Source organism: Lagopus muta, chromosome 1 (assembly GCF_023343835.1).
Source record: "Lagopus muta isolate bLagMut1 chromosome 1, bLagMut1 primary, whole genome shotgun sequence".
Lineage (NCBI taxonomy): Eukaryota > Metazoa > Chordata > Aves > Galliformes > Phasianidae > Lagopus > Lagopus muta.
In genome coordinates this window covers 5,704,634-5,730,481 of record NC_064433.1, presented here as the reverse complement: position 1 = coordinate 5,730,481, position 25,848 = coordinate 5,704,634, and the positions used below count along the sequence as shown (strand labels likewise).

At 39.1% G+C, this 25,848-nt stretch overlaps 1 protein-coding gene across 3 annotated transcripts in view; it reads right to left on the bottom strand.

The window, feature by feature from the left end:
- CELF2 (CUGBP Elav-like family member 2) overlaps positions 1-25,848 on the bottom strand; it is a 564,102-nt gene that overhangs the window by 352,072 nt on the left and 186,182 nt on the right. The window contains exon 1 of one of the 3 annotated variants that reach the window (XM_048952171.1): positions 19,719-20,109. The exons of the other annotated variants lie outside the window; for them this stretch is intronic. Within the exon in view, the coding sequence (XP_048808128.1) occupies positions 19,719-19,771 (53 nt within the window). The 5' untranslated portion in view covers positions 19,772-20,109. Of the gene's footprint in view, positions 1-19,718; positions 20,110-25,848 lie in introns of those variants that run through there. 3 annotated transcript variants of the gene reach the window in all.

Genomic DNA, 25,848 nt, shown 5'->3' with positions numbered 1-25,848 from the left:
AATAGAAAAAAAAAATCCTTTTGTGCAGCCAGAGTATCTCTCATGTATATATGTCTGAATGATCGTAGTGTAGCTGCTGATTGTCCTCCAGTTTAATAATGCATCTACCTGGACATCACAAAGGACTCCTATGGATAAGCAGCCACAGCACAGATGTTACACATACATCCTATCCATTAGTCCCTCACGACTTGACTGTAACTTATGTAGATCTGAGTGCATCCAGACTATGTGAAAATGCTAACAGCATGGATACATTTGTATGCCAGCCAGTGATCAAGAGCAATTTCCAGTTTGCCATGGCTACCAATTTTAAGGGCTGAGGTGTAAGCAACGTGCTGCTTATCTTGTTTAGGTTTCAGACCTCAAGAAAAGGAAAAGGAAAAAAAAAAAAGAAGCCATATACACAGGCAAAGAAAAACCACAACAAACAAACAAAAACAAAAGGAAAAAAAAAAAAAAAATCAGTGAACTCCTCCCCCCACCCCTCCAAAAAAAAAAAAAAAAAAAAAAAAAAGAAAGGAAACTAGTGTTCTTGAGTGAGTTATGTCATTTGACAGGAAGAAACTGTGGTCGCTCATTTGTTTAGCAGCTAGAAGTGTATTAATCTCTGACAGATTTGCATAAATACAAAAAAATCCTACCAACCCTAATACTGTACTAGGGACATGCCTGTGGTTACAAAATAGCTTCCTATGACTTAATTTAAAATAGCTTAGTTGACAGTTACTGCAGAATCTAATATACTTTGTTCAGGGTCAACGTTGGTATGCTTTTAGTGGCAGCCTTGGTTCAGGAGTCAGGTATCTCAGTCAACACTGAAATTTGACTACAGAAGATCCAACCTGCTTCAACTCCATCAAGAAAAGCTGAAGCTATAACAACCTGAATCTGTCTTTTTTTACAAAATAATCTGAGAACTCCTTTTTTATGAACAGAGACCAAATGGTTCTCAGTGCACAAGCCATGCTTGCAAGCTTTATTGCTTTACCCTGCTTGGACTAATATAGATACCATATATCTAAGCTACCATCAAGAATGAGATTTTGGTATTGGAATCTGACACCTGCATTCTGCTCAGATATATGGTTTAAATTAATTTCACTGAGGGTGGTGGGAAAAGAGACTTCTCTAACTTTGCAAACCAAGCACTGAAGGCTGGCAGGAGAACCGGCTGGAAGAGAGGTGCCTACAGTAGAAGGAGTTTCAAAGCCCTGAGAAATCACGTGGAAAATGATAATTAACTTTCTGTAGGAAGACATTCAAATACCAACTTCGCTGACACCCCTTACTGCAGCTTCAAGATGCAGACCAGGGTTTGAAACCTGTTTTGTCTGTTTTTTTTCTTATGCAAAGTTAAGCCACTTAAAATACTTAAGAAGAGCTCGCTTTTATGAAGAACAGACATCACATTCAGTCAAATTTGTGTTTAAAATGGGCTAGCTGCAAAATGTATACACAAGTGTCAAAAGACTCTTAATCAAAGCATAGAAACTTTATCTCTGTACTTACTAACATTTGCAGCAATCTTCATTCATACACATTTTTGAGAGGAAATCAATTATGTCACAGACTTGCTACCCTTCTCCAAGGGCCTTCTTCCAATGGCTAATGATCCATGATAGATTATTTGAGGAAAACAGGGAAGAAAGAGGAGTAATTTGTACCCAAGAGTATCAAAGAAAGCTAGAAGTTGATTAGAGTAAGGCTTAAATTCAAAGTAAAATTTGTTATTTAACACCACATAAACTCATTCATATTCAAAAACATAATTAGAAAATGCACAAAAGCTGTGTAGTGGATCCTACCCACCCTTCACAGGGTACCAGTTAATTCAAGATATTACGTATTTTATTTGTGCTTTTTGGAAGTGGACAGGCACTGAAATGACAACCACAATCTCTTCTGGAAAATACACACAAGCACATTGCTGCTTACTGTCCTGCAACCTACTATAAATGCGATTTGGGATATTATGGTAATTCCACAACATCTTTGAGCCTATACTGCATGTGTATGCATATGTATGCATGACATGTTTAAATGTATAACATTTAGAAGCCAGAATTCATTTTTTACTTTGTGAAACTTGCATACCAACACCTAAGGAGAGTCCTTGTATATGCAGGCTTGATTATCTATTAATATCATAGGGGTGCCAGGAGCTATTTAGCAACTAAGGACATTAAGCTGTACTCTACTGGATCATGACACACACAAGTCATCTTTTGTTCATGAAGTCTTAATGCTTATTAAAGATGGATGTCTAATACAGATATCTTGATGTCTATTATCTCAACACTGGAGTTCTTACACTTTCACTTTTCCAATTCTTTCCCCATTGCCACCTGGGGAGAGTTAGTAGGTGGCTGTGTGCTGCTGAGCTGCCTGCTGGGGTTAAACCACCAGCCAGCATCTCCAGATACCTCCCAACATTTATTGCCACACATCCTTTATCTTTATTCTCCAGAATTTGGCCCACTTCCCACATCTTTTCTCCAACTGTGATCATCTTCTCCTAGAAAGATGAAGAAATGCCTTCTGCTCTCCAAAAACACTTCTCTCTGGGAACCTGTTTTATCAACCTCCTTTTCTTTCTGGACTCATTTACCAATTAAAACTGTCTGTGTGCAGGACAACGCTTGGCCAGCCTGCTAGTCGATGCATCAGTGTCACATCTGTCTAGTAACTGGAGGATTTAGGATATACCACTTTTGCTTAGTGCAAGTGTTGTCAAAATTTACTACCAGTCGGCACCAGTGGCACATAGGAAGTCCTGGGCTTTTGCATCACAGTTCAAAAATGGATACTCACCCCCCCACACACCCCAAATTTCTGCTAAATGTTATCATTTACTATTATTTATTTATTTTGCCACAAAAGTTGTCCAACTTATTAACTCACCTGTGTGTGTCTATTGCAAGGACACATGGCTTGAAGCAGAGGAATGACAGAATCTATTTTGTATCAGAATAGAATCCTTTGTTTACTGATTACTTGTATGTAGATAAAGATATGACTCCCTTATTTACAATAAGAGGTGTTAGGCAGGCACTAGTTTACTGATTTGCGTGCAACAACTCAACTTGTTGAGCTGCTGCTTTATTTCATACAAACCCCCACAAAGCAGCAAGCATATCACATAAGCTAGATACATCACTCCCCCTGAAATACCAAACGCATTTAATCATGCCGACAAATATTAGTTTTAACCTTATGTAAGCCTTGAATGAGCACACAAATCTTACTATTGCTATTTCAAGTCTATAACTGGCAAGATTCCCAGGTAAACTGCTGTCATTTTGGACAACACTAGAAAACTGAACTGAAGCAGTAAAACTCGGCCTGCCCCAAACAAGCAAATACAGTTCTTTGCCAAACAAAATTTCTAAGCAAAGTTTAGCACAGTATTAGAAGCAATTAAGATTTACACAGAAGAAATGCTGGGAATAGTTCAAAACAATAATGGAAATTTATGTCCCAAAATTGGTGTTCCTTTTCCGAATATTTGATATATGAGCATAAAATCCAGACATCAATGGCCTTCTAAGTCAAGAGCAGCTAAAGGCAGCTAAATACCTCAAAGGAGATGCCTGCAACAAGAATTGGCTTTAAAAATTCCAAATAGATGTTTCAATTTTATATTGCTCAGATTTGAAAAAATGTAGAGCTTGAGCTGGACTCAGGATGTGGGCAAAAGGCCAGACTGTCTCAGGAGCTTGAATTTCAAAAATGAGAGCATGAAAGATTTTGGAGCACTAGCCCTTACTTTTCCTGTCTTATTGAGGGCGAGTGAGCAAGAGGATAATTTGAAAACTTGGCCATACATGTCTCATTTTCATTTTGTTTCTTTTAAACAAATAGATCAGCCTAACAATCTCCAGGACAAACAAAGCTCAACAAAAAAGATCCCCACCCAGCACTATGATTACAAAGCATTTGGTTTGGCTTAGTCTTCCAGGACAAATAAAAGCATAAATACATTGTCTTCATGCATAAACTGGAGACATGCAACTGAGATTGATCACTACTGGTATGAAGTCTTAAAACTATGCACTGCAAGCCTATACCAGATGTGCTCATTACCTTTGCTCCTAATGGTTCCTCTGTACTGGAATGATGGGCAACACTCTTATTTCTCCATGACACAAATATCAAACTCATAATGAAGACTATTATTCTTTCCCCCCCCACTCCCAATGAACCACACCACACAGATGATGAAATTTCATAACTGGTATTGTTGCTTTCTTAAAAAAGAAAATTGGGAAATGAAGACTTCCAAGTGAAAGAAGAAAAGAAGAAAGACTAAACATTTTTCCAGTCTTACCAGCCATGTTTGTGCACAGAATTCTGTTTGATGTCCCAAGCTTATATTTTTTGTTTTTGTTTTTGTTTTTCCATGAGAGGGAAAAAGAGATGGGAGTATGGCCATAAGGATGATCAAAGGATTGGAGCCTACAAAGAAAAGTTGAGGGAGCTGGGCTTGTTTATCTTGGGAAGAAAAGGCTCTGAGGAGACCTTACTGGGGCCTCCCAGTACTTGAAGGAAGCTTATAAACAGAAAGGAGACCACCTTTTTACATGGTTTGACAGTGACAGGATAGGAGGAAATGGTTTTAAACTAAGCGAGGGGAGATTTAAATTAGATGTTGGGAAGAAGTTCTTTATTTGGAGTATGATGAGGCCCTACCACAGGACACCCAGAGAAACTCTGGATGCCTCATCCCTGGAGGTGCTCAATGCATGATGATCTTTAAGGTCTCCTCCAACCTAAACTCTTCTATGATTCTATGCTCAGCCATTTGGCAAACAAAGAATATAAAGCTGTGAGGAAGGAGAAGTTTATTATGCAATTAAGAATCATTCCTATGATTTGATTAATTTCACCACAGATTCAAAGAACCACTGGAGATTCAACTTTGGTTTCGATGCTCATTTATCCAAATCCCTAACTTTGTGGAGTTGACTTTCTGTCATTTAAAAAACAAACAAACAAAAACATAAAATGGTTTGAGTCAGAAGGAACCTGAAAAGCTATTCATTTCCAGTGCCCTGCCACAGGCTCATTATCCCCACCAGATCATGATGTCCATAGCCCTATTCAACCTGGCTTTGAGCACCTTCCAGGGATGGAGCATCCATGGTTTCTCTGGGCAACCAGTGCCAGTCCTTTACCACCCTCTAAATATAGAATGTCTTTCTGAAACCTAATTTAGATCTACTCTCTTCTAGTTTAAATCCTTTATCCCTTGTCCTATTTACGCTACACTTTGATATTATGCTGATAAGGGTCCCTCTCCAGTTTTCTCCAGTTTCCCATATCCCACTAGCGACACACCCCAAATCTATGACATTGAATTCCTCCACATTCTAAAAATTGCACCACTGACATTTATCAACAGTTGCTGAATGTTAATGAAGACCAACTAGTGGATGTGAGCACAGTTAAGTGGTGGGTGATGAAACACCGAAACAGTGGGTCACCTCCACCAGTGCAGATTTTTATCAGCACAGCATACAGCCTCTAGATCATTGCTGGTGAAAACGCATGGCTAATGGTGGTGACTGTGTTGAAAAATAGTGTTTTGTAGGTGAGAATTTGCTCTACCAAGCTAGTGTTAGAATCACAAGGTTGGAAACAATCTGCAGGATCATCTAGTCCAACCGTCTTCTCATTACCATTGCTACCTAAGCACTAAACCATATCTCGCAGCTCCTCATCCAGACGCCTCTTGACCACTGCCAGGGACGGCGACTACACCACCTCCCTGGGCAGCCACTCCAGAGCCTGACCACTCTCTGAGAGAAAAAGCTTTTCCTTATGTCTAATCTAAATCTTTGGTACAACTTGCAGCCATTTCCTCAGGTCTTGTTTGTTGCCTGGGAGAAGAGGCCAAACCCCTCCTCATCACAGCCTCCCTTCAGGAGGTTGTAGGGTGCAGTGAGGTCTCCCCTGAGCCTCCTCTTCTCCAGACTGAACAATCCCAGCTCCCTCAGCCACTCCTCATAGGATTTGTTCTCCAGACTCCTCACCAGTTTTGTTGCCCTTCTCTGGACATGCTCCAGGGTCTCAATGTCTTTCCTGTAGTGAGGGGCCTGAAACTGAACACAACACTCAAGATGCAGCCTCAGCAGTGCGGAGTACAGGGGGATGATCACCTCCCTGCTCCTGCCGGCCACACTATTTCTAATGCAGGCCAGGATGCCATTGGCCCTCCTGGCCACCTGGGCACACTGTCAGCTCACATTCAGCTGAGCATCAACCAGCACCCCCAGGTCCCTTTCCTCTTCACAGTTATCCAGCCACTCATCCCCAAGCCTACAGCGCTGCATGGGGTTATTGTGGCCAAAGTGCAGGATCTGACCTAACTTGGCCTTGTTGGCCTTGTTATTGTTCTCTATCAGTTGCAGTTTCCATGGAAGTAAATAGGAGGCATTACTTCTGGAGCAACCTATGCAAAGCCAAACAGCAAGTGAAATTAATAATAAAAATAAAACAATAAATAATATAAAACAACCCCCTCCCCCCATATACCTCCCTCCGCCCAAATACCGAAGACATCAAAAATAAAAATACAACAACAACAGCTAGCCTTCCCTTGCCTTTCCCCATATACAAAACTAAGAAAAACAAAAACAAATTTAAATGGTTCCAGCTCTTTCACAATTATTTCTTATTCTTAAAATGGCATGATAATACAGGGGGGAATATGTAGAACTGCAAATTAACAAAGCTTTTCTATCTAAAAATTTTCTTGTTTGAACATACAGATCTTCCCACACAAAGGTAAAATCAAATGAAAATTGAAAGAGAACCAAGTTATACTAAGTCTTGCTGTGTGCATAAAGCAGTTTGCTGTCTCAGTATTTTCTAGCGCATTATCCAACTTGGGAAAGTTTGCTTTACAACATACAAAAGATCTTACAATCTTGGAACCTTCAGGACCATGTACTTTGTGGCTAGGCTAATCTGATGCTTTACCCCAGTGATATGTCTGAATTAATCTTATCTTCGGTCGTCAACGCAACAAACTCCCAGGAATTAAATGAGAATCTTGTAACATTAAAACAAAGTTGTTTATTATCAACCATGCACAAGCTGTTGGTATGGCTAGCTGCCACACAAATCAAGGTTAAAACAGACCAGGCTTACAGCTGAAATACAACTAATATGACATTATTCTTTCAGACATTTGGTTGGGCTGATAAATTTATAACTCTGTAATTTACACAGTGTCCCCATGACATGTGGCAGTAATGCTATTGTATATGGAGATTTTTATCATAGGAATGAAGGGGAGAAAATCTACATTTTCCTAATGCAAATCTTTCCCATAACAATTTCAGAATGCATGCTGGCTTGCTGAAGTGTACAATTTACCTATGTGACAGTACATGAAGTTCAGATAGTGATGGATAATTATTTTAATGCAATGCAAAATTACTCTGTGGAACTCATTGGTACAGAAAGTGGTTAAGTTATCACATATAATACCGCTAAATAAAAGTATATTCTTCAGTAACATGAGGCTTGATTTATTCTGCCTTCTGACTCATGCATCGCATCAGTAACGCAAATACTGCTAGAATTCAGCATTAAGAGAGAAAATTCAATTAGCAGGATTTTAACACCCTTGTGTAACACAGGAACTGTCTCATGGGAACAGACAGGAGTTTGTTTTATATGACCTTCTATCCCTGAGAGATACAGAAAGCCTACATGGATACGTTCCCAAAAAAGGAAAGATTTTCTTCAACCTCAGATAATAGTTGGCCGAAGTGTGAGCACTTAGATCCTTCCCCATCCATTTTAATCCTATCTAATTGTAGATGTTCTCATCACCCATTAACCCATCACCCATCCTTTTAGTTTCACCTCCCCAATTCTAAGCATATGGCCTCCATGGTATCTGCTGGCACTGATTCCTCCAAGCTCATTTTCATGCGGGTTATTGCTTTCCAATCTCTTGCAAGACTTTCCCCTCCCTTTGTGTTATGACAAAATTCAAACAACAAAAGCCTAAATCGCCATTTCTGAGAAGTGCTCATTATTCTAGATAACTGCCTCTGTAATTAAACGCTCCCCATAAGAAAGTCCTTCTAGGTCTGAAATTATTAGCCAACTATTGCCAGAACCCCTCAGTCAAAGCATATTTTTATCATCTTCCTCAAGGAATTCAGAATTGGCCGCTTCTACTGAGTAGATACAAAGCTACCATATATAGGTAACCACCCTGTTCCAGATCATCACATCTTAAAAAAGCATCATACATACTGATTATATGGATTACTCCCTGGAAAGCTGATTTTATTCAACAGTGCCACTAAGCTTCCAGCTGCTGAAGGAATAAGAAATGCTCAGCCTTTTGCTGCTAAACTAGTTCTGCTTTCCCATCCACTTTCACCATGTAGATTTGTGCAAACTTCCTGTGTGGTCTGACTGCTGTTGTATAAGACCAAATGGGGGAGGGAAAAAAAAAAAAAAAAAAAAAAAAAAAAAAAAGCAGAACTTATCTTGTGTTCCAAATTGTCATGTTTTGCGATGTTGCAACCTGGAGTCCAACATTTTTACATGTCCACATCACAAGTTCTTTGTGTACATGGCTCATTTTCATCACAGCAGCTTGTTCGTTTGTTTTTTTTTTTTTTTTTCCCCTGTTGTTACAGCATGCATTTTCATAATATCTGCTTAAATTTAATCCATAAACTGAATTGCCAATACATAAGAACCAAACAAGCCTGCTGTAACTTGCAGAGAGTTTAATGTGAAAGCAAGGCAATGATTACTACAGTCAGATTAATGCAGTACAGTCCAGCCATGTTTCTGTACATCATGGTACATTTTGATCTCAAGGTGTTTTATTCTTTTAAATAGTGACTACAGTGTTGATTTTTTTCCCCCTATAAGCAAAGCCTTTGCTTAAGACTTTTCTCCTATGATATCCATACAATAAATATTTGTAACTGCACCAAAAATAATATTGGCAATCGTAACTTCTTATCTTCCTGTAATAGGACAAAATTGTGACTGCTGGAATTGGACCTGCAACTTTCTCTCTGCTCATTCTCCTCATTTCAGTTCAGTCTCAGTTCAACCACACCAATGTGAACAGCATGCATGTTTTTGGTAGCAGATCAAATCCTGTTTGCTATGTTGTCACCGTATAAATAATTACCTCTTTTTGTTGTTGGATGCTTTCTTGTGTATTGTTGTGCAGTATCCATGCATCAGAGAAAGAAGAAAGGATGTAGAAGTGCAATAACCATCGCAGACACATCACTATGGAAAAATTCAGGCTGAATGTACTTTTCTCTGAAAGTAACGCCTCCTATTAAATTCCATGGAAACTACAACAGAACAATAACATAATTGATACAGCAAATTCACAGCTACAAAATGCTATTTCTTCAACTTAGTTGCCACCATTAGCTGGTTCACATGGGTGAGCTGATCAAGACACTCCTGTGGTGTGACAGCTGTGCATGGCCATTCAGAACGTGACTTGTCTTTCTCACTGTCATCACTGTTGAAACACACCACTGTACTCACATGCACTTTCTGGTCACCATGAACATTCAGCAATGAGCATCAGTGGATGACAATTGTTCTGTGTGATGGAATTCAGTGATACACATTTGCCTCATACACACTCCCGTGTCAGACAGCATTTTGTCAGACTGCCCCTTTGCTGCCATCTGTCACATGGCAACAAAGTGTAACAGAATATCGGTGGGAAGATTCACCATCTACTGCCATACCACTAACATCTGCCTCTGATGTGGTGATCCAAAAATGAGACATTAATTTTGAAGCAGGTCTTGTAATTATTTATTTATTTATTTAAAATTTAATATGTAAAATATTGCTAGGGAGTGTATATTCAAGTTACAGAACCTAGCAGTAAAAAGTAACTTTGCTTTTTCTCCAGATTGTGGGCATGGAGAACAGAGACTGCTTTTAAATTCGTGTATCTCACTGGCATTTTTTCCTCATAAGATTTAAGCAAAGATCTCGAAGATCACATGAAACAGTGACGTTGCCAGTTTTGAGGAATCATGTAACCAGATTCTGGAGATGCACTTGTAAGACCTGTATAAACAGCACGATCTCTCATTAACCACAGATTTTAAGAATTTCACAGCAAGAGCAACTTACTGACCACAGATGTAGCTTTAACATTCAGCAAACAGCTAGGAGATCTGAACTCAGTGTAGGAGTAGTCCCAGAGCCCTATGGAGGAGCCTCATTGCTCTGGGTTAAAAATACAAACTGCTTTATCAGGAATAATAAAAAAATTCTGCTTGCGAAAATCACAACTAGCTCTAAAGGGCAGCAGAGATATTTTAGTCTGATGCAGCAGATTTGGTTTCCCCTATTACCACTTCCCAGTGACTTAAAATTGCTGTGCAACTTACAGAGTTGGTTTACACAGCCTGACTGCAAACTAGGATGTTATAGGGTCAGCTCTGTTAGAAGATTATATTAAATTTATTAGTTTACTTGAATGCTGATTGAAAGAGCAAAGAAATAGGTCATTTATTTCTTTTAAATAGAGGGAAAAAATAACTAGAAATTTAAAGCCTAAATTAATCTTATTCCCAAGAGCCTTACAGAGTCTAGACTTCAGACAGAGTAAATCTGGTCAACAGCAAGCTGGAAGTAATTCATACAGTAACTGCTCTGAACAGGACATTTTTTCACCCATTAGATCTAAACATTTTCCATGGAAGAAGATGTCTTCTCCAAAACACACAGGTCCCAGCTCTCAGATAGTCTAAGCCAGTACAACTTGCTCCAAGGAACACCGTCAGTTCATGTCAGCTGGAAATCCAACTCCAAATCACGAAGTACTGCCTCGATTAATTCCTCTTGGAATCAATGAAAGTTTACATCAGTGTTTAAATACTTTTCTCCCCATCATCCTATTTGAGGCCATAAATTTTCCCAGGGCTCTGCCTACAGAAATCGCTTATTTTGGCTCATCCAGATGAAACTTGACACTGGACAGCAACATTCTACAACTCCTGCCGAGGCCAATTTTTCCAAGAAGTAACAAGTCTAAGGTCTACAAGGAAACCCACAAGCCTCAGCAGTGCTCTTTTAAAACCAGAGTGATGGAAGCAATGTCCATCAGATTAGCAAAAATGCGCAACAGCTCTACTGACTCAAATGATCAACTCCATAACATGGGTCATACGTTTCCTGTCAAAGGAATTCTCATGCAAAGCCAAGCAAACCTCCCAAGGATTAGAATCCACCTTCCATTAACATGGTCTAAGCCCTTGCTTTCTTCAAGTAAAGATTAATTACAGTGCTAAAGGTTGAGAAGTTATGTCCATTCTAAAAATGCCTGAAGGTGAATTTAGTTGCTATTTGCGGATCAGATAGATTCAGCTTGAGGTTTGCCAACGGATCAGCCAATGTCTCCTGATTCAGGATGAGCATAATGGGAGATGCAGTGTCAGGGTGACAACTGTACTTTAACTCACTTATATATTTACAATATATTTTGAATGGAGAAAGACCTTTAGATCCACACATATTTCTAAACTGCAGTGTCCACAGCTTTAAAAAGACTCAACTATAGCCTTTTCACATCACTGTTTTCTTTGGGACTTGGAAATTGAGAACCCTATTTAAAACTAAAAATCTTGAAGCTAAAGAAAAAAGTTAACTCCTCCCTGATTTACTTTCCCTTGCAAACTTGTGTGAATATATACTTAATCAAGCTGTTTAAGAGAATACTTTGCCACAAAGTGTTAAATAGATAAAATTTCCAGTCCCGCCTAAGTTCTGGCTCCACTGATCTGCTGCTGTAAGACAAACACTGCCTGCATTTTAGGCATGTTCACCTGAGAATCAGTCTTCCACTAATTATTCCCAGAATGTCCCATAAAGTTATGTGAAGAAGGAAATTCATCTTCTAACAGGTACAAATAATCTGTATGTATAAAGCTTTTTAGAATAATAACTAACTGCAAGACAATTTAGCTTGAAATCTATTTTAAAATAATCAAGCAGAACTTACACAATAGATTTTTTTCCGACAATATGAAATCTATACATTCAACAGAAGAGAGAGACAGTATAGTTATTATGATAATTGCTGAGCTTCCCAATATTTCTACTTTAGAAGATCTTAACATTTAAATATCAGTTTAGAACAAATAAATACATAAAAGTCAGTATCTGCTGATTAACAGTGGTCCATAAGCACAGTGGTGCATTAACAAGAACTTGGAAGCAAGTGCCCTGTAACGAGCTGCCAACTCTACACAGTAGGTGCACTGACTTTATCACGAGGAATAAAAAAATTCAGGAGTCTTTTCCGCTGATGACGAGGCAAAAGGATACATAAAATCAGGGAAAAACTGCCTGAGAAAAGTTACATATAAACACAATTTTTATGAGAATTTTGTTGTTTAATTAAGGAAAATTCTTGTACTATCAGTATAAGCAGGTCCAAATGAAGGAGGAGGGATGGTAACATTTAGGTTACACTCAGAGGTTGTTTATTTATTTTTAGTTACAGGAAGCATTTTTTTTTCCACAAATAATGGAGCTCCTGAAGTCTAAACAGCTTCCCTGGGAGATGGTGATACCCATCAGACTACATCCACAGGGAAAAGTTGGATCATTTTCCTTACACACAAGAAATTCAGCTCCTGCTCAGGTCAATCAAAAGAAAATCCTCTGGCTCTTGCAGAGATCCAGCAAAAGACTACAAATATCCCTGGTATCACCTGCTTCTGGTCCATGCTTGGTACAGCATCTTATTCTTTAATGAATCCCTGTTGAAGAGAACAAAGCCTGTTATTCAGACAATGCTGTAAGAACAACTGCTAGAAAAATAAGTACTAAAAGGATTTCGTTGTCCTAATTACACCTTACACAGACACAGGACACAGTGGGTACCTATGTTACTGAAGGCTGGGAAAGTGCTGTGTAGCCTGGGAATCTCTGAATAGTGATGAACCACAGGTAAGTAGAGCTGCACTTCCACTGAAGAGGGTGAGGGAGAGGGAAATAAGAAAATCAAGGAGAGAAAGAAATGAAGCTATGAGAAGTTATTTGTATGGTCATTTATGAGACCAGAAAGCAGCATCTATGTAGAGAAGGAAATGCATACAAAGGAGAGTTAGAACTTGGATGACTGGATGGTGGGAGCATTAATAAAGCAAAACAGTGAGTTTACAAATTGTGATAAAATTTTAGTGAACAGAAGAATTAAAAAAAAAAAAAAAAAAAAAAAAAAAGGAAAAAAAAAAGAAAATAACAAAACTAAGTAATTTGCCATTGGGTAAATCTCAGAGAAAGCATTAATTTCTGCTGTCATTCATAGATTCCATGCTTCCACCACCAGCTTCATCCTAACAACTTCTTGGAAAAATAGAAGGCTGTTGCACTGAGGGATATTTGAGTGATTGTCCAAGGTGTTGCCTAGCAAAGGCAGAAATACTGAGGGAAGGGCATGGAATTACTTGTTCTCTAAAGAGTTTAATCCTAGTTTCATTCAAAAGTTATTTTTATGAGGGCAGGTACTAAAAAGTCCAACTGAAGAGTGAAACTTCATTGCTGTGGGCTCTCCTTGGATAGAGTCGTATGCCATGGCAAGTTTATAGATAAGACAAGTATTAACAACTCCATTTTATTGGATTGGAACTGAGGCACACAGAGATTAAGTAACTCATCCTAACTGTCTCAAAGTCTGGGGAGAGGTTGAATTATAACCTTATCTCTTGAAGCATAATATAAGTTCTCCACAACCTTTCCTTTCTACAGAGTAATTTCCTCATTTTAGATCCACAGAACTAGACATACTAAGGTTCCCAATGGGTTAGTTACAAATTGGTGCAGAGATCTAGTTTTGTACTTTCATTGACTTGCAAGATGAAGACAATGAAATGGTAGCTGAAAGCAAATATAAAGAAGTAATGTGTGTATGAGGGGAGGATCCTGATTTTTCTTATGATCTTATAATACGTATATGCTTGTAACTGAGCACTGCTAATTACTAGTCATAAATTAAATTCTGAAGCACAACAGATGCAGAAACAACATTACCTTCTTGTCCTCCAAAGAAAGAAGAATGAATTCAACATCTCAAGGCCTTAGGACGCAAACTGAGCACGGGTACAGATTGCCCAGAAAGGTTGCAGAGTCTCACCTTCTTTGGGGATCTCCAAAGTCACCTGAACATCAGCTACCTGCTCTGGGTGTCCTTGCTTGAACAGGTGTTGGACTAGGTATACCCAGATGTCCTTTCCAACCTCAGCCATTCCAGACCTCCATGAAAACACCTCAAACAGCTACTGCATGTCCCAACATATAGAAGCAAGACAAAATTGCACCTGAAAATAGCCCTTCTAACACATTGCTTTGTTAATATGGATGTAACCAGTGGGTCAAACCACAGAACTTCTTTGCTACAACATATTGTGGGTTTGTTCAAATTTAAAACTGCAAAGAACACAGATAAATTCAATGAGGAATCATTCATCAAGGGAAAAAAAAATAATAAAACACTGCTAACATAGGAAGCCCTTGAACTGCAAGTCCCTGGTAGCTGGGATGAGCATGACTGCAAATTTGCTCTCTTACACTCTTGCTAAACACTTGCTTTACTGCTTTGGTAATTTCATATTACATGGGTAAGGGGTTAGGGCACTTTAAACAATTAGACAAAGGAGCACAGCAGCAGTTGTAAGTAAACCTCTTTGTAAAAGAACATTCATTTGAATTGGATGGTTAAATCCCCGATGAAGCACCTGGAAGATTTACCAACTCATGTCCAAATGAGCAAGATGTAATGAGCTTGTATACAGGCTCAATATGAAAAGAGGATTGTTTTTAGTAAAACGGTAGAGAATAACCTCTTACTGAAAAGAGCTATATTGAATTTTAATCAGAGGAAAATAAAGATGCAAGAATAAATCTGCACGGGCTTAGAAAAGGACTAGATGACTTTCTCAGTAGTTAACAATAATGCTGGAGAGTGTTACACCCTACTCTTCTATTTTCTGTTATCTTTACTTTTTCGATTGCTCCATATATCTTGTCTAAAAGGAAAACAAAATAAAAATAAACCTTTAAAAACAAACAAACAAACCAAAAGCAACAAGAAAAACTGCCAGTGTTGTCTTCTGTGAAGTAGAGAGAAAATACAGAGAAAGCATGAAATGAAAAAGTTATTAAAAACCCATACTTCAATTACAACCAGTTTGCTGGCCCTAATTGTTCATCCCAGTATTTTTCACTGCAGAGTTACATGTTCAAACTGGAAGTGGAGGAACCCAGACTACGTTCTGCTGCTCATATTTTATATATTAGATCTTGGTCACAGCCACCATTCAGTTTCATTTCTGTGATGACTTGGGGCTTATGTGACCCTCACTAACATTCCTTTCAGTGCAGGCTTGTATTTTCAGAGACGTTAAATGGAAAATCATTTCTAAAATGTGCTTTTAGTTATGAAAAAAATTCACGTACCCCCTTTTATTTTTCTCCTTTTTTCTTTTAACAAGCATATTTTGGCAATTATTAGGGAATTTGTGCTCTCCACTGATGTCTAAAATTCCATTATTTGTATTTCATCGTGGTGATGAAGTCCAGCATTATGTCCCAGAACCAAACTTTTGGGACTCTATTAGAGCTGTTTTTGAGGAATGGGTGGAGACAACATTGTTTGGGTCCTTGGAGTAAAGCATGTGAAAACATTTTTTGTTCCTTTTCTGAATAGTAGTTTGGTGTTAAAGATCCACGCACTAAACTAGTCTGCTCTGACACTGAATACAACTGAGAAAGCCTCACCATATCACTAGTTTTGTTGAGATGGAAAGCCAGAAGTCAAATCAGTAACAGGATTCACAGTGCTACAGTTCTGAGGTTGTTGTTCCATGCCAATAACTGAATTTGAGCCATTGCATGTGCCTTTTCCCCCAGATTCGTACCTTGAAGCTACTTAACCTATTTGTTTAATTTCACAGGTAACCCATAGGAGGTGAAAGGGAAAGGGCATTTTTCCCCAGCAAACTCATAACACCAACACAACATGGCTGAAATTGCTTTTCTTTTTGTGCTTGGCTTTGCAAGGTTCCTGCTCTGCTCTTGCAGCTGCTGGGGCTCAGAGCACAGGCTCCAGTTTCAGAAGCAGCAACCAAAGCCATGCCATGCCATGAGGAGCAAGACAATGTCAAAGAAGTACAAGGAGAGGTGGGGGCATGGAGATAGATATCTCTAACATCAACAGATGGTCTGTGTCTCTTCTGCATGCTAGTGGGATGAGACCCCATCTTCCATATCACTTCAGAGCCAGATAAATGGTGTTTCTGACCACGGAGCACAGACCATTGCTGGTATAGCTCTGAAGTCTTTTAAAAAAGTCTGAAGTTTTGCCAAGCTCTCCTAGCTCCAAGGAGCCCAACAGGCACTGCACTTATTTCACTACAGAGAAAGGAAGATCAGGCAGAAGTGTGTTAATGTCAAAACACAGGTGCTTTTCTGGGGGCATATCTGAAGAGAAACAGAAGAAAAAAAAGAAAAAAAGAAAAATCCGAGCTCTCATAGGCTTACTTTCCAATAGCTTTAATATTCAGGTCACTGACAAGAAATCCAATGAAAGAAAATATTTCTTGAAAAGGGTTTTGTTGCTTTGTTTTGCACACTCACCTGTGTTAAGAGGCCCTAACATGAACCTAGTGGGTGCCAAGATCTCCAGAAAGCACTGCATTTCTTGCCATTCCACCTCAGTCAGAAGAGGCATGTCTGGCATGACACTATAGACACACCATTTATTTGTTTTAATACACGAGGGTTAATGCTTTAAAACTAAAATAGGGGAGCTTTAGACTGGATATAGTTGGAAAATTCTTCACTGAGAGGATGGCAAGGCACTGGCAGAGCTACCCAGAGAAATTATAGATGCCCCATCCCTGGACGTGCTCAAGGCCAGGTTGGATGGGGCCCTGGACAGCCTGAGCTGGTGGGGGGCAATCAGCCCATGGTGGTGGGCATTGGAACTGGATGATCTTTGAGATCCCTTCCAATTCAAGCCATTCCATGATTCTATGATTCCCCCAGTCAGCCAGGTCTCAAACTATGACCCAGTCACAGGACAAATTAATAGGCATGCAGCAGGAAAATTAGACTGAGAATTTGCCACTGCTGAACACTACTGTTGAGGTGACTGCAATATTTCCTGCTGCATTCTGGGTCTTCAGGACTTACTTCATGCCACCTCTTTTTCTTATAAATATTAACTACGTTTTCCCTTGATACGAGTTGCCAGTAAGTTCAGAGGCATCAAACTAAACTAGATAGAAACTGGTCTGCAGGAAAGAAACTAAAATTTAAAAGGAAAGGTGGAATTGACTCACAGTTGGCATCTCAAGCCATGACCTGTATGATGACTTCGAGCTGATTTTTTTTTTTAAACTATCAATGATCATTTCACTTACATTGCACACTGCCTCTTCCTGCATTTTCATAGTGTTGTAGAATTGTTTGACTTGGAAGGGACCCTATAACGTCATCTATTCCAACCCCCTGCAACGAACACCTGCAGCTAGATCAGGTTGCTCAGAGCCCCATCCAGTCTGACCATGGATATCTCCAGGGATGGAACATCCATCACTTCTCTGGGCAACTTGTTTCAGAACTTCATTATCCTTACTGCAAGTACCTTTTCCTTACATCTAATCTAAAACTCCCCTCTTCTAGTTTGAAACCATTTCCCCTTGTCTTATCACAACAGACCCTGTGAAAGAGCCTGTCCCCTTCTTCCTTATAGCCATCCTTTAGATACTGAAAGGGGCTTTTAACCCTCCGCATCCCACAGTTATCTGTACATACAGAGTTGCTGCTGTGTTCATACACAGTAACTACATAAAGAAGTGCTGTGTAAATTGATTTAACTGCATCCCTGACCTGCTCTTTGTCTGTACCTCCCTAATTTCCAGATTCACACACAAAGTTGTTAAACTTCAGTCACGCTTTAGAGAAAAGAGCACCAGGAGGATATGTCTGCTGCATTCATATAAACACATCACTTTCTTAAGAAAACAGGATTGTTTGAAAGAGCAGCCGTCTCTCTTCCTTAAATCACTTCAGCTTTCATGTTCTCCATGTCATCCCTTTCGTCAGCAAAAACCTGCTATCACCTGACTACCCTAGCAGAGGAACCAGAAGTTGTCTCCAAATGGGATAAACTTTTAAAGTAATTCCTAGAATAGCTTCTTCTGGTGCACACACGCAGCAGACAACACATATGGAGCTCTGCAAAAGCACTTTCCTGGCATTCACTTGCAGCGGATGACTCACAGGAGTCATTCTGAGTACGGATCACCCTGACGTGACCACCCTTCCCCTGAAGCCACTCAGACCCCTCAGTTTGCAGCACGCCAACCTCTATGCTGAGGTTTCAGACGTGAAATAAAAACGATGTGCTGACAGTCTTAATAAGAAAATTAAAAGCCAAATCTGTAGCAGAACTCTTCAGCCAATTCTCACATGGCACAGACGAGCATAAGGGATCCTCGCACACACTGCTGTGCACAGGCTCAGAAGACATTCAGAGAAAATTTAACTTCTGAGAAAAGGAAGTCAAACGCTTGGCAAATATAAGGGAAAAACCTCAGCCTGTAAGTAGATGCCATGGTTTGATTTTGAGGGCTTGCTCAGCTCAAGGTGCATGAAGCCATTTAAAGCACTGTAGCAAGACCCTCACTTAAACTTCAGCATCATAAAAAAATTTTAAAAAAAATTACAACTCATGCACCCCCTCAAAATCTTTGCAATTATCCCCTTAAAAAAAAATAAATGCAAAAAGCACCACAAAACTCTATTAGGTGCAGATTTACGTTTTGCATCTCAGTTGAGAGAAACAAACTTTGTATTCAACTTATTTAGAATTTAACCAACTACATCCCCAGCTGTTTCCAAGAAGTTTCTACAAACCATCTGCAAACTTTTTACACGTCAAGATTCTCAATCAGCAAAGCAATGCAGTTATAGCAGCACTGAACATGGCCTCTTAACACTAGATTTTTAATATCTGCAGCAGGCAATAACAGTGGTTTTGGTGGTTTGAATTAATGTTATTCACTATTCAAAGAAAAAAAACAAACAAACACAGCACTGCTGAAAGCAAAAATCAGTAAAAGTTTTAAGTATCAAATCCATTCATCAGAAGGGATAAAGAAAAGTGGAAATTCCAACAACAAAATTAAAGAACAGAATGAACATTTTCCCCTCCATAGCCCCCAACACAATTTCACTCTCCTTTCACGCTGCTTTTTGCTGCTCTGAAGTTTTCCACCCATTCCACTGCACAGCACAGCAAAGAAAGCAGTGAGTTCATGCTGCAGTTTCAACTGGTGTGAGCCTTTGCTATTAACTTGAATTTACAGAGCAAGCTCTCCTTAAATTAAAAAAAAAAAAAAAGTAAAAAAAAAAAATCCACACTTCCTCACTGCGCTGTAACACTGAGAAGTATATCTTAAAAATCTCCCTTGAGTCTCTCTAAACATCTGCTTAAAGGTTTGCTGTATCTTAAAAGGGCTCTAATTACCAGAAACTCCTCTCTTACTTAAGCCCAGGGCTCACATTTCGATTATAATTCAAGCTCCAGTTAATTTAGGGCTGAACCATAAAAAACAAACAAACAACAACAACAAAAACCCCCACAAAAAACAACAATGAAGAAAACACAGGCCTACCTTAAAACTTTCCAGCTTTTCAGAGGATCCAAGTCAGAGATTATAGACACCATCGTATCAATAATAGCAATAAAAATAATAATAAAAAAAGGAAATGGCAGGGAATCTAAGCACAACAGCAGCAAGGACTCTACTCAGTGTGGGAATGACAACAAACCCAGCACAGCTCTTCCTCCTTCTCGAGCTGATAAGCACTTGTCCCAGCTTCTCTCCACCCCCAAAATCAATCTTGTGCTATATTGCTTCACAGTCCCAGTTTCATTTCTCCACCACTACCTTTTAAAGCCCTTGTAATCTGCTCCAACTGATCAAATGTGACCTTTTTGTAGCCCACTTTATTCCAAGCACAGCCCTCAGTTAAATCTCTCTTTATTAACACCGTCCTTCTTGGCTTTCTTTTGGAACAAACACAGCTCAGGCTTGAAGCCTCCAGTCTTTGCCAGCAATCATTTACAGATTACTGCAAGCTGCAGTCATCTCCTTTTGGGTATTTCTTCTACCTCTGAGGTTTGCCTCTTATATTATTTCCAGGAGGGTGGTGGGGGTCTCCTTTTTCATATTCTGATTCCTTTAAATTAGGGACTTCAGAATGCAACTTCTCTACCACCCATCTCTCCTCCTCCTCTTGTCTTCACCCCCAGTCTACTCACCCCCTCCTCCCCCCACAGAAAAAGCTGTTCACAACCCTTTGAATACAGTAGCGTCTTTTCCTCCTTCCCTCCTTTCTCTTTAAAATCTAATAGACTTGATAGACTTGTAAGCTGCGTGTGAAAGCACTCTAATTTATGGCAAGACTGCTATTATGGTAGAATAATGAAAAGCATAATAATGTGAGGGCAGATATAGCCTCAGTGTGTCTGAAAGGGGAAAAGGTGGTTGTGGAATTCCATTAAATCCATTTCTTCTTTTTGTTGCTACTTAAAAAATAAATAGTAAAGCGTTCTTCAGATCACTATGGTGATCTGAAAAGTTGTGTAACTGCTCTGCCAGTCTGTTTATTTAGAAAAATCTACATGATTTGCTCTTCCTCCCCCCCCTTTTCAGTAACACTTTCTGACATTGTTTTCCTTGCTTTTGAAAACTTCTCTTCTGCGTTTTTTTTTTCCTTTAAAAGTTTTAATTGTTGGGGTTTTTTTTGTTTTTTTTTTTCTTTCCTTTTTCCAATACATGTGAGTGATTGTACCCTTCTCTTGAGCTCCACCCATTTTATGGAATGTCTGGAAATTCTCAAATTAAAATTGTGGAGGGAAAATAAAAGCAGAATACTGTTTTCTAAATTGTGCAATTGAAACCAAACTACCCCAAACTATAGATACTTCCACTTTGCTATTTATAATGTAGGCATATGCACCTTGTTCTTCCCTACCACCAGTTCTTATTAAAAAAAAAAAAAAAAAAAGTTAAAAGCAGCTGTGCATGTTAAAATGAAGCAGCGATTTAACGGCCATGTGAAAAATCTGGTAGTGGGTGACATTGTAGAAGCATTAAGAAGTATATAGTGAAGCATGATAAACTTTGCAGACTGCATTAAGTCTCTTACCACCACCTCCTTTGGTGAGATGGAACTTGAGTTGTGCTTTCAGGGCACCCTTGGCTCTGCTGTAGGCACAAGAGCTTCCCATTATTGATGTCTCTATTGTACCAAAGCAGCACAGTCTGCCCTTGAAAGAAGATGACCCTGTTCCAAAATGCCTTGTGATCACTTTATCGTAGTGGTATGGGGCCCTATCTGCAGATTTTAGCAAACAAAGCTTAGAGTTCTGATATTTAGATTTTACATCCTCCCCTGGGCAACACCTTTGATTGTCTCTGAGGTGCGTGATAAGGACAGCAGGGACTGCTGCTGGCGAGATTGCAGGTACAGATCTGGGGGGTGGGGATAGCTGGCGTGACATGCTCCAATGCTCCCTTAAAACCATTGTGGCACAGAGTGATTCTCACCTGGTATATCTGAGTACTTCTTCAGAAATTAAGATTGTATCAACCTTTGGACACTTTGGGAATATATATTTATTTACCTACAGATTTGCATACTTGTCATGGAAAATGAAATTCAGTTGCCACTTGTCATGTTTTTTTTGTGGAGCTGATGAAACATTGATTGTCAGCTTTGAACATAATGAAAGCAGATTGGCCAGTGTTTCTTCCTTCCTTTCCTCCCAAAAGTCAGCTATACACAGGTTAATCCTTACATGAGGGTAGGAAGGGTGTGCTTAGTTATAGTACAATCTATGCCTTTTTTTTTAACCTTCTACATATCTTTCCCATTTACTTGTTTTAGGACTAGATCCATGTATTTTCTGATCTAAACTTGTTACTGCAAGTTTTCTGTTAATGAACAGGTTCAAAGTAGCAAAGTCATCAAACAGAGTATGCAAACCATAAAAATAATTCAAAATACCCCATTCCTATCACACCCCTTTGGCAAATCCAGTTTAGATCCTTGTCACATCCTGTCCAGATGTGCCATTGCACATCAAGATGTGAAGCTCCATTTACACCTACTTGGGAATACATTTATTTCAGTTTCTGTGCTGGACAGGAGTGGGTAAGAGCTGCAAGGATGAGAGACATGATGGCTGGATGATCTTACATCTGTAGCCTTCAAGGGGTAGACACACATGGTGGAGGCCCACAAGGGGTAATGTAGATGGAAAAACCAAGGCCAAAAGAAACATCTTGTCCCTGTCCCCTACTTCAGGACTCTGTAAAACTTGGCCACAGCTCCACTTCATTGAGATGCTGTGCATCTTAGCTGTTCCCACAGAAATCCAGTAATCTGTTTCCATGTTGAGTGTATTTCATACTTTTTAGCAAGTGTATTTCATACTTTCTATAGATATTTTTCACAGCTATCCCATGGAAAACGTTCCATAATTTTCTTCCAGTGTATCTGTATGAGAACAATGAAGTAGGGGTAAGGATTCTTGCTTTCTCATTTGCAATTATTTACCATTTTTAAAATTATTTTTATCTTAAACTTACCATCTCTGGAAGGAAGGCCAAGCCTCCATTTTGCAGGACCTGGCCTACATTTTGCCAGCCTTTGTACCATATTGAAGAAAGCAACAATAAGCTTTCTAAAAATAAAGCTAGAAGATTAAGTTTAGCACAGAAAAACTTGTGACAGGCAATGGATTTTCCAAAACAGGCTCACTTATTTCTTACAGCATGTAGCTATAGTAGGAGAAAACAAATAAAACAGAAACAGAAACCCACTGTAAAATTGTTTTAACTCTTGTGCTCTTGTGCTCTCTCTCATCTTTCAGATAAATGTTTTTTTCTGTTGCGGTTAAGGACTTTGTCTTCAAAGCTTTTATTTTATACTTTAAGTGAAGACATTTTCTATGATCTTTAGCTTGTTTGCCAAGAAAAAGGCAGCACATCTGTGAAATATTACTTAGGCAAATTTATTACGGCTCTGAAAGTTTCTTCTACCTGCTGAAATCCAGCATATTGTATAACTTGGTCTCACATGCCAAAATGTGTCCCACCAGCGAGAGCTTAGCAATCCTTAGTTAATATGATAAAGAAGTACAAGCTTTCCAAGATTTTGAGTCATGTTAAAGTAAATATATATATACTTCTGAAAACAGTATTCGTATATACACACACATACACAAAAGAATCTCTAAGCAATGTCATCATCCTTAGTTTAGACAGCTGCGGAGCCAAAAAGTTCCAGATCAGCTAGCTACAAACATTTGAAGGTCAAGTACAGGACAAAGCATTTAAAAAAAAAGCATAAGTAATGATGACTAGTGAGCATTAAAGAAATTCTATTATGTCATGAGATTTTTTTCTAGCTGTTTCTTTATCAGAAACCTGTTGAGTTGGGGACTTTGTAGTGTAGGGCAGGAATATAAACCAAATGTAGTAAGTCATTTGTGTTGGTTATTTGACCCTCTTTCAAAGGTGTTATCTCATTCAAAATAGTTTAGGAGCCAAGGAAGATCTGCCAAAGCACGATATTTTAGTCAGGATGCCCAACAGCCAAGTTATCAGGAAATAATAGCAAACTAAATAACTTCTAACTGCTTCCCAACACATATTTTCCATTGCTCATCATCTCATCTCTATTGCACTTTCATATAAAGCGATATTAAATTATTTGAAAGAAATACTGCTCTTTTACCAGGAAAACCTCACTGTCCCAGGGGAGCCTGCTGTTAAACAAAAGCTTATATATTAAAGAGTGGCCTCAAACTTCAGGGCTGTTGTTCTGGGCTGATAAAGTCTCTTATCCAGACTGTCTCACGCTGTCTCTCTCCACCAGCACTGCCACCCCCTTGCCTCCCCTCTCAGTGCCTGATGCTTCGCCTTTTAAGCAGTGTAGTGACTAATTGAAAACGCATTCCAGTGCTTTACAAGCAGCTTTTCCTTTTCTGCTGACCGGCCAAATGTTTTAAAGCTGGCAAGATGATGTTTAAACTTGGGAACTCAGGCACATATTCATAGCCTGGATGGGTGAAAAAATTCTGGCTGAATATAAAAATTCTGTTTAAAAAAAAAAAAGTCCCACTGCTAGAACTGGTTTGAATGAGTATTACATATTTTTAAAGCGAGTCTATTCTCTCCTGGCAAAATACATGATCTGGGAGACGAGAAATTTAAGTTAAAGAAATGCACAAAGTCATGCACCAGCACTTGAACACAACCGGAGAAAAAGCAGTTACAAGTAGGCATAAATCCAAATGACAATTGCCCTTTGGGAAAGAGTGCTGTAACCAAAACACCCCGGAGACAGTCAGTAATCTCTGATTCACAGCCAGTCAATGGCCAGAGTCTGGGATTCAGGGCATCTTATCACACAAAGCAACTCACAAGTTGGTTTCATCCAGCAGCTGCAGAGATTTAAGGGTTTTGTTTCTTTGCTAAACAGCTGGCTTGGCTGTACAAAGCGCAAACTTTAACAGTCAATCGTTAATCTTGAATTACATAAATGTGTCTCATACTGATCGAATTCTCACTTTTACAAAGTCTTAGGGAGAAACTTTTCTGAGATTTTTTTTTAAGTACACTGATTGTGATTTTAATGGATTTTCAAGTACTTTCAGGTTTTCTCGTGACAACTGGTACAATAAAAAGTCTTATGAACAAAGATGTGTTTTGTACTTATTCACCTAGCAGAAAATGACTATACGGCATGCTTTATTATGGGAGAAATGCTTTCCAGCCCCTTTGAAGAGACAGCCTTCCACAAACTCCCATCATCCTAATTTCTGAAGGTGTTTGTAGTTTACTTTAAATGGCATATGAGCCAAACATTTATGTCCTGTGGTAAATTTTCCTTTATTGGCTAGCAGGAGAGTTTCTTCATTCTGTAGCACTGGCAGAGCAAGAGCACTTCTGTAGTCCAAGGCAGGGGCTGCCCTTCCTAACCCAAAGGAAAGAATAAAAGGAAAGAAAAGCTCCTTGTACTTGCCAGACGTGTTCAAAGAGAGCTACTTGCACACCCCAATCTGCTCCTTTCATTCCATTCGGGGGAGTCATGGGTCAAATTTGGAAAGGAGGAAAATAGCAGTTGTTAACCCTTCCAGTGCTGCAGTAAGCTGAAATACCAAAGCTGATGCTGTCTTTTTGTATCCATTCTTTTGGTGTCAAGTCATACAGTGAGCACCAAGAGATCCTTATGAATCCTTATGAAAAGGTTATTGTTCATGCTGCCTCCATAATGCAGTGTAGAAAACAAAAAACTGAGGTAATGACCTTAATAAGTGCTTTGTTGTGAAGGCTGTGTTTTCACATGGACCACAGCTGCATTTATGCAGTCTGAATTTTATCTCATGCAGTGCTGAAGAATAAATCTCAGAGTAATTTAATTATGCTGACTGCATACTGTAAAATATTTGGGAGAAGATTTCAAAAGACAGAAAGAACAATTAGCGCCCCACATCTGCATGTGTTTTAAATAGCCTCTTCTAATATTTACCTATGGTATTCTATCCATTACAGGAGTTCAGAAAAAGGGATGTTTATTGGTAAGGGACTAGATGGAGATATTTAGCTAATTTATTTTAGTCTTCTTGACATTGAAAAAACTATTTTTTTTATGTGTCTTACTTTTCCATCTGGGAGGGACAGATACCATCCTAGCAATCCACAGAGCAGAACATGAGGAACTTTGAAG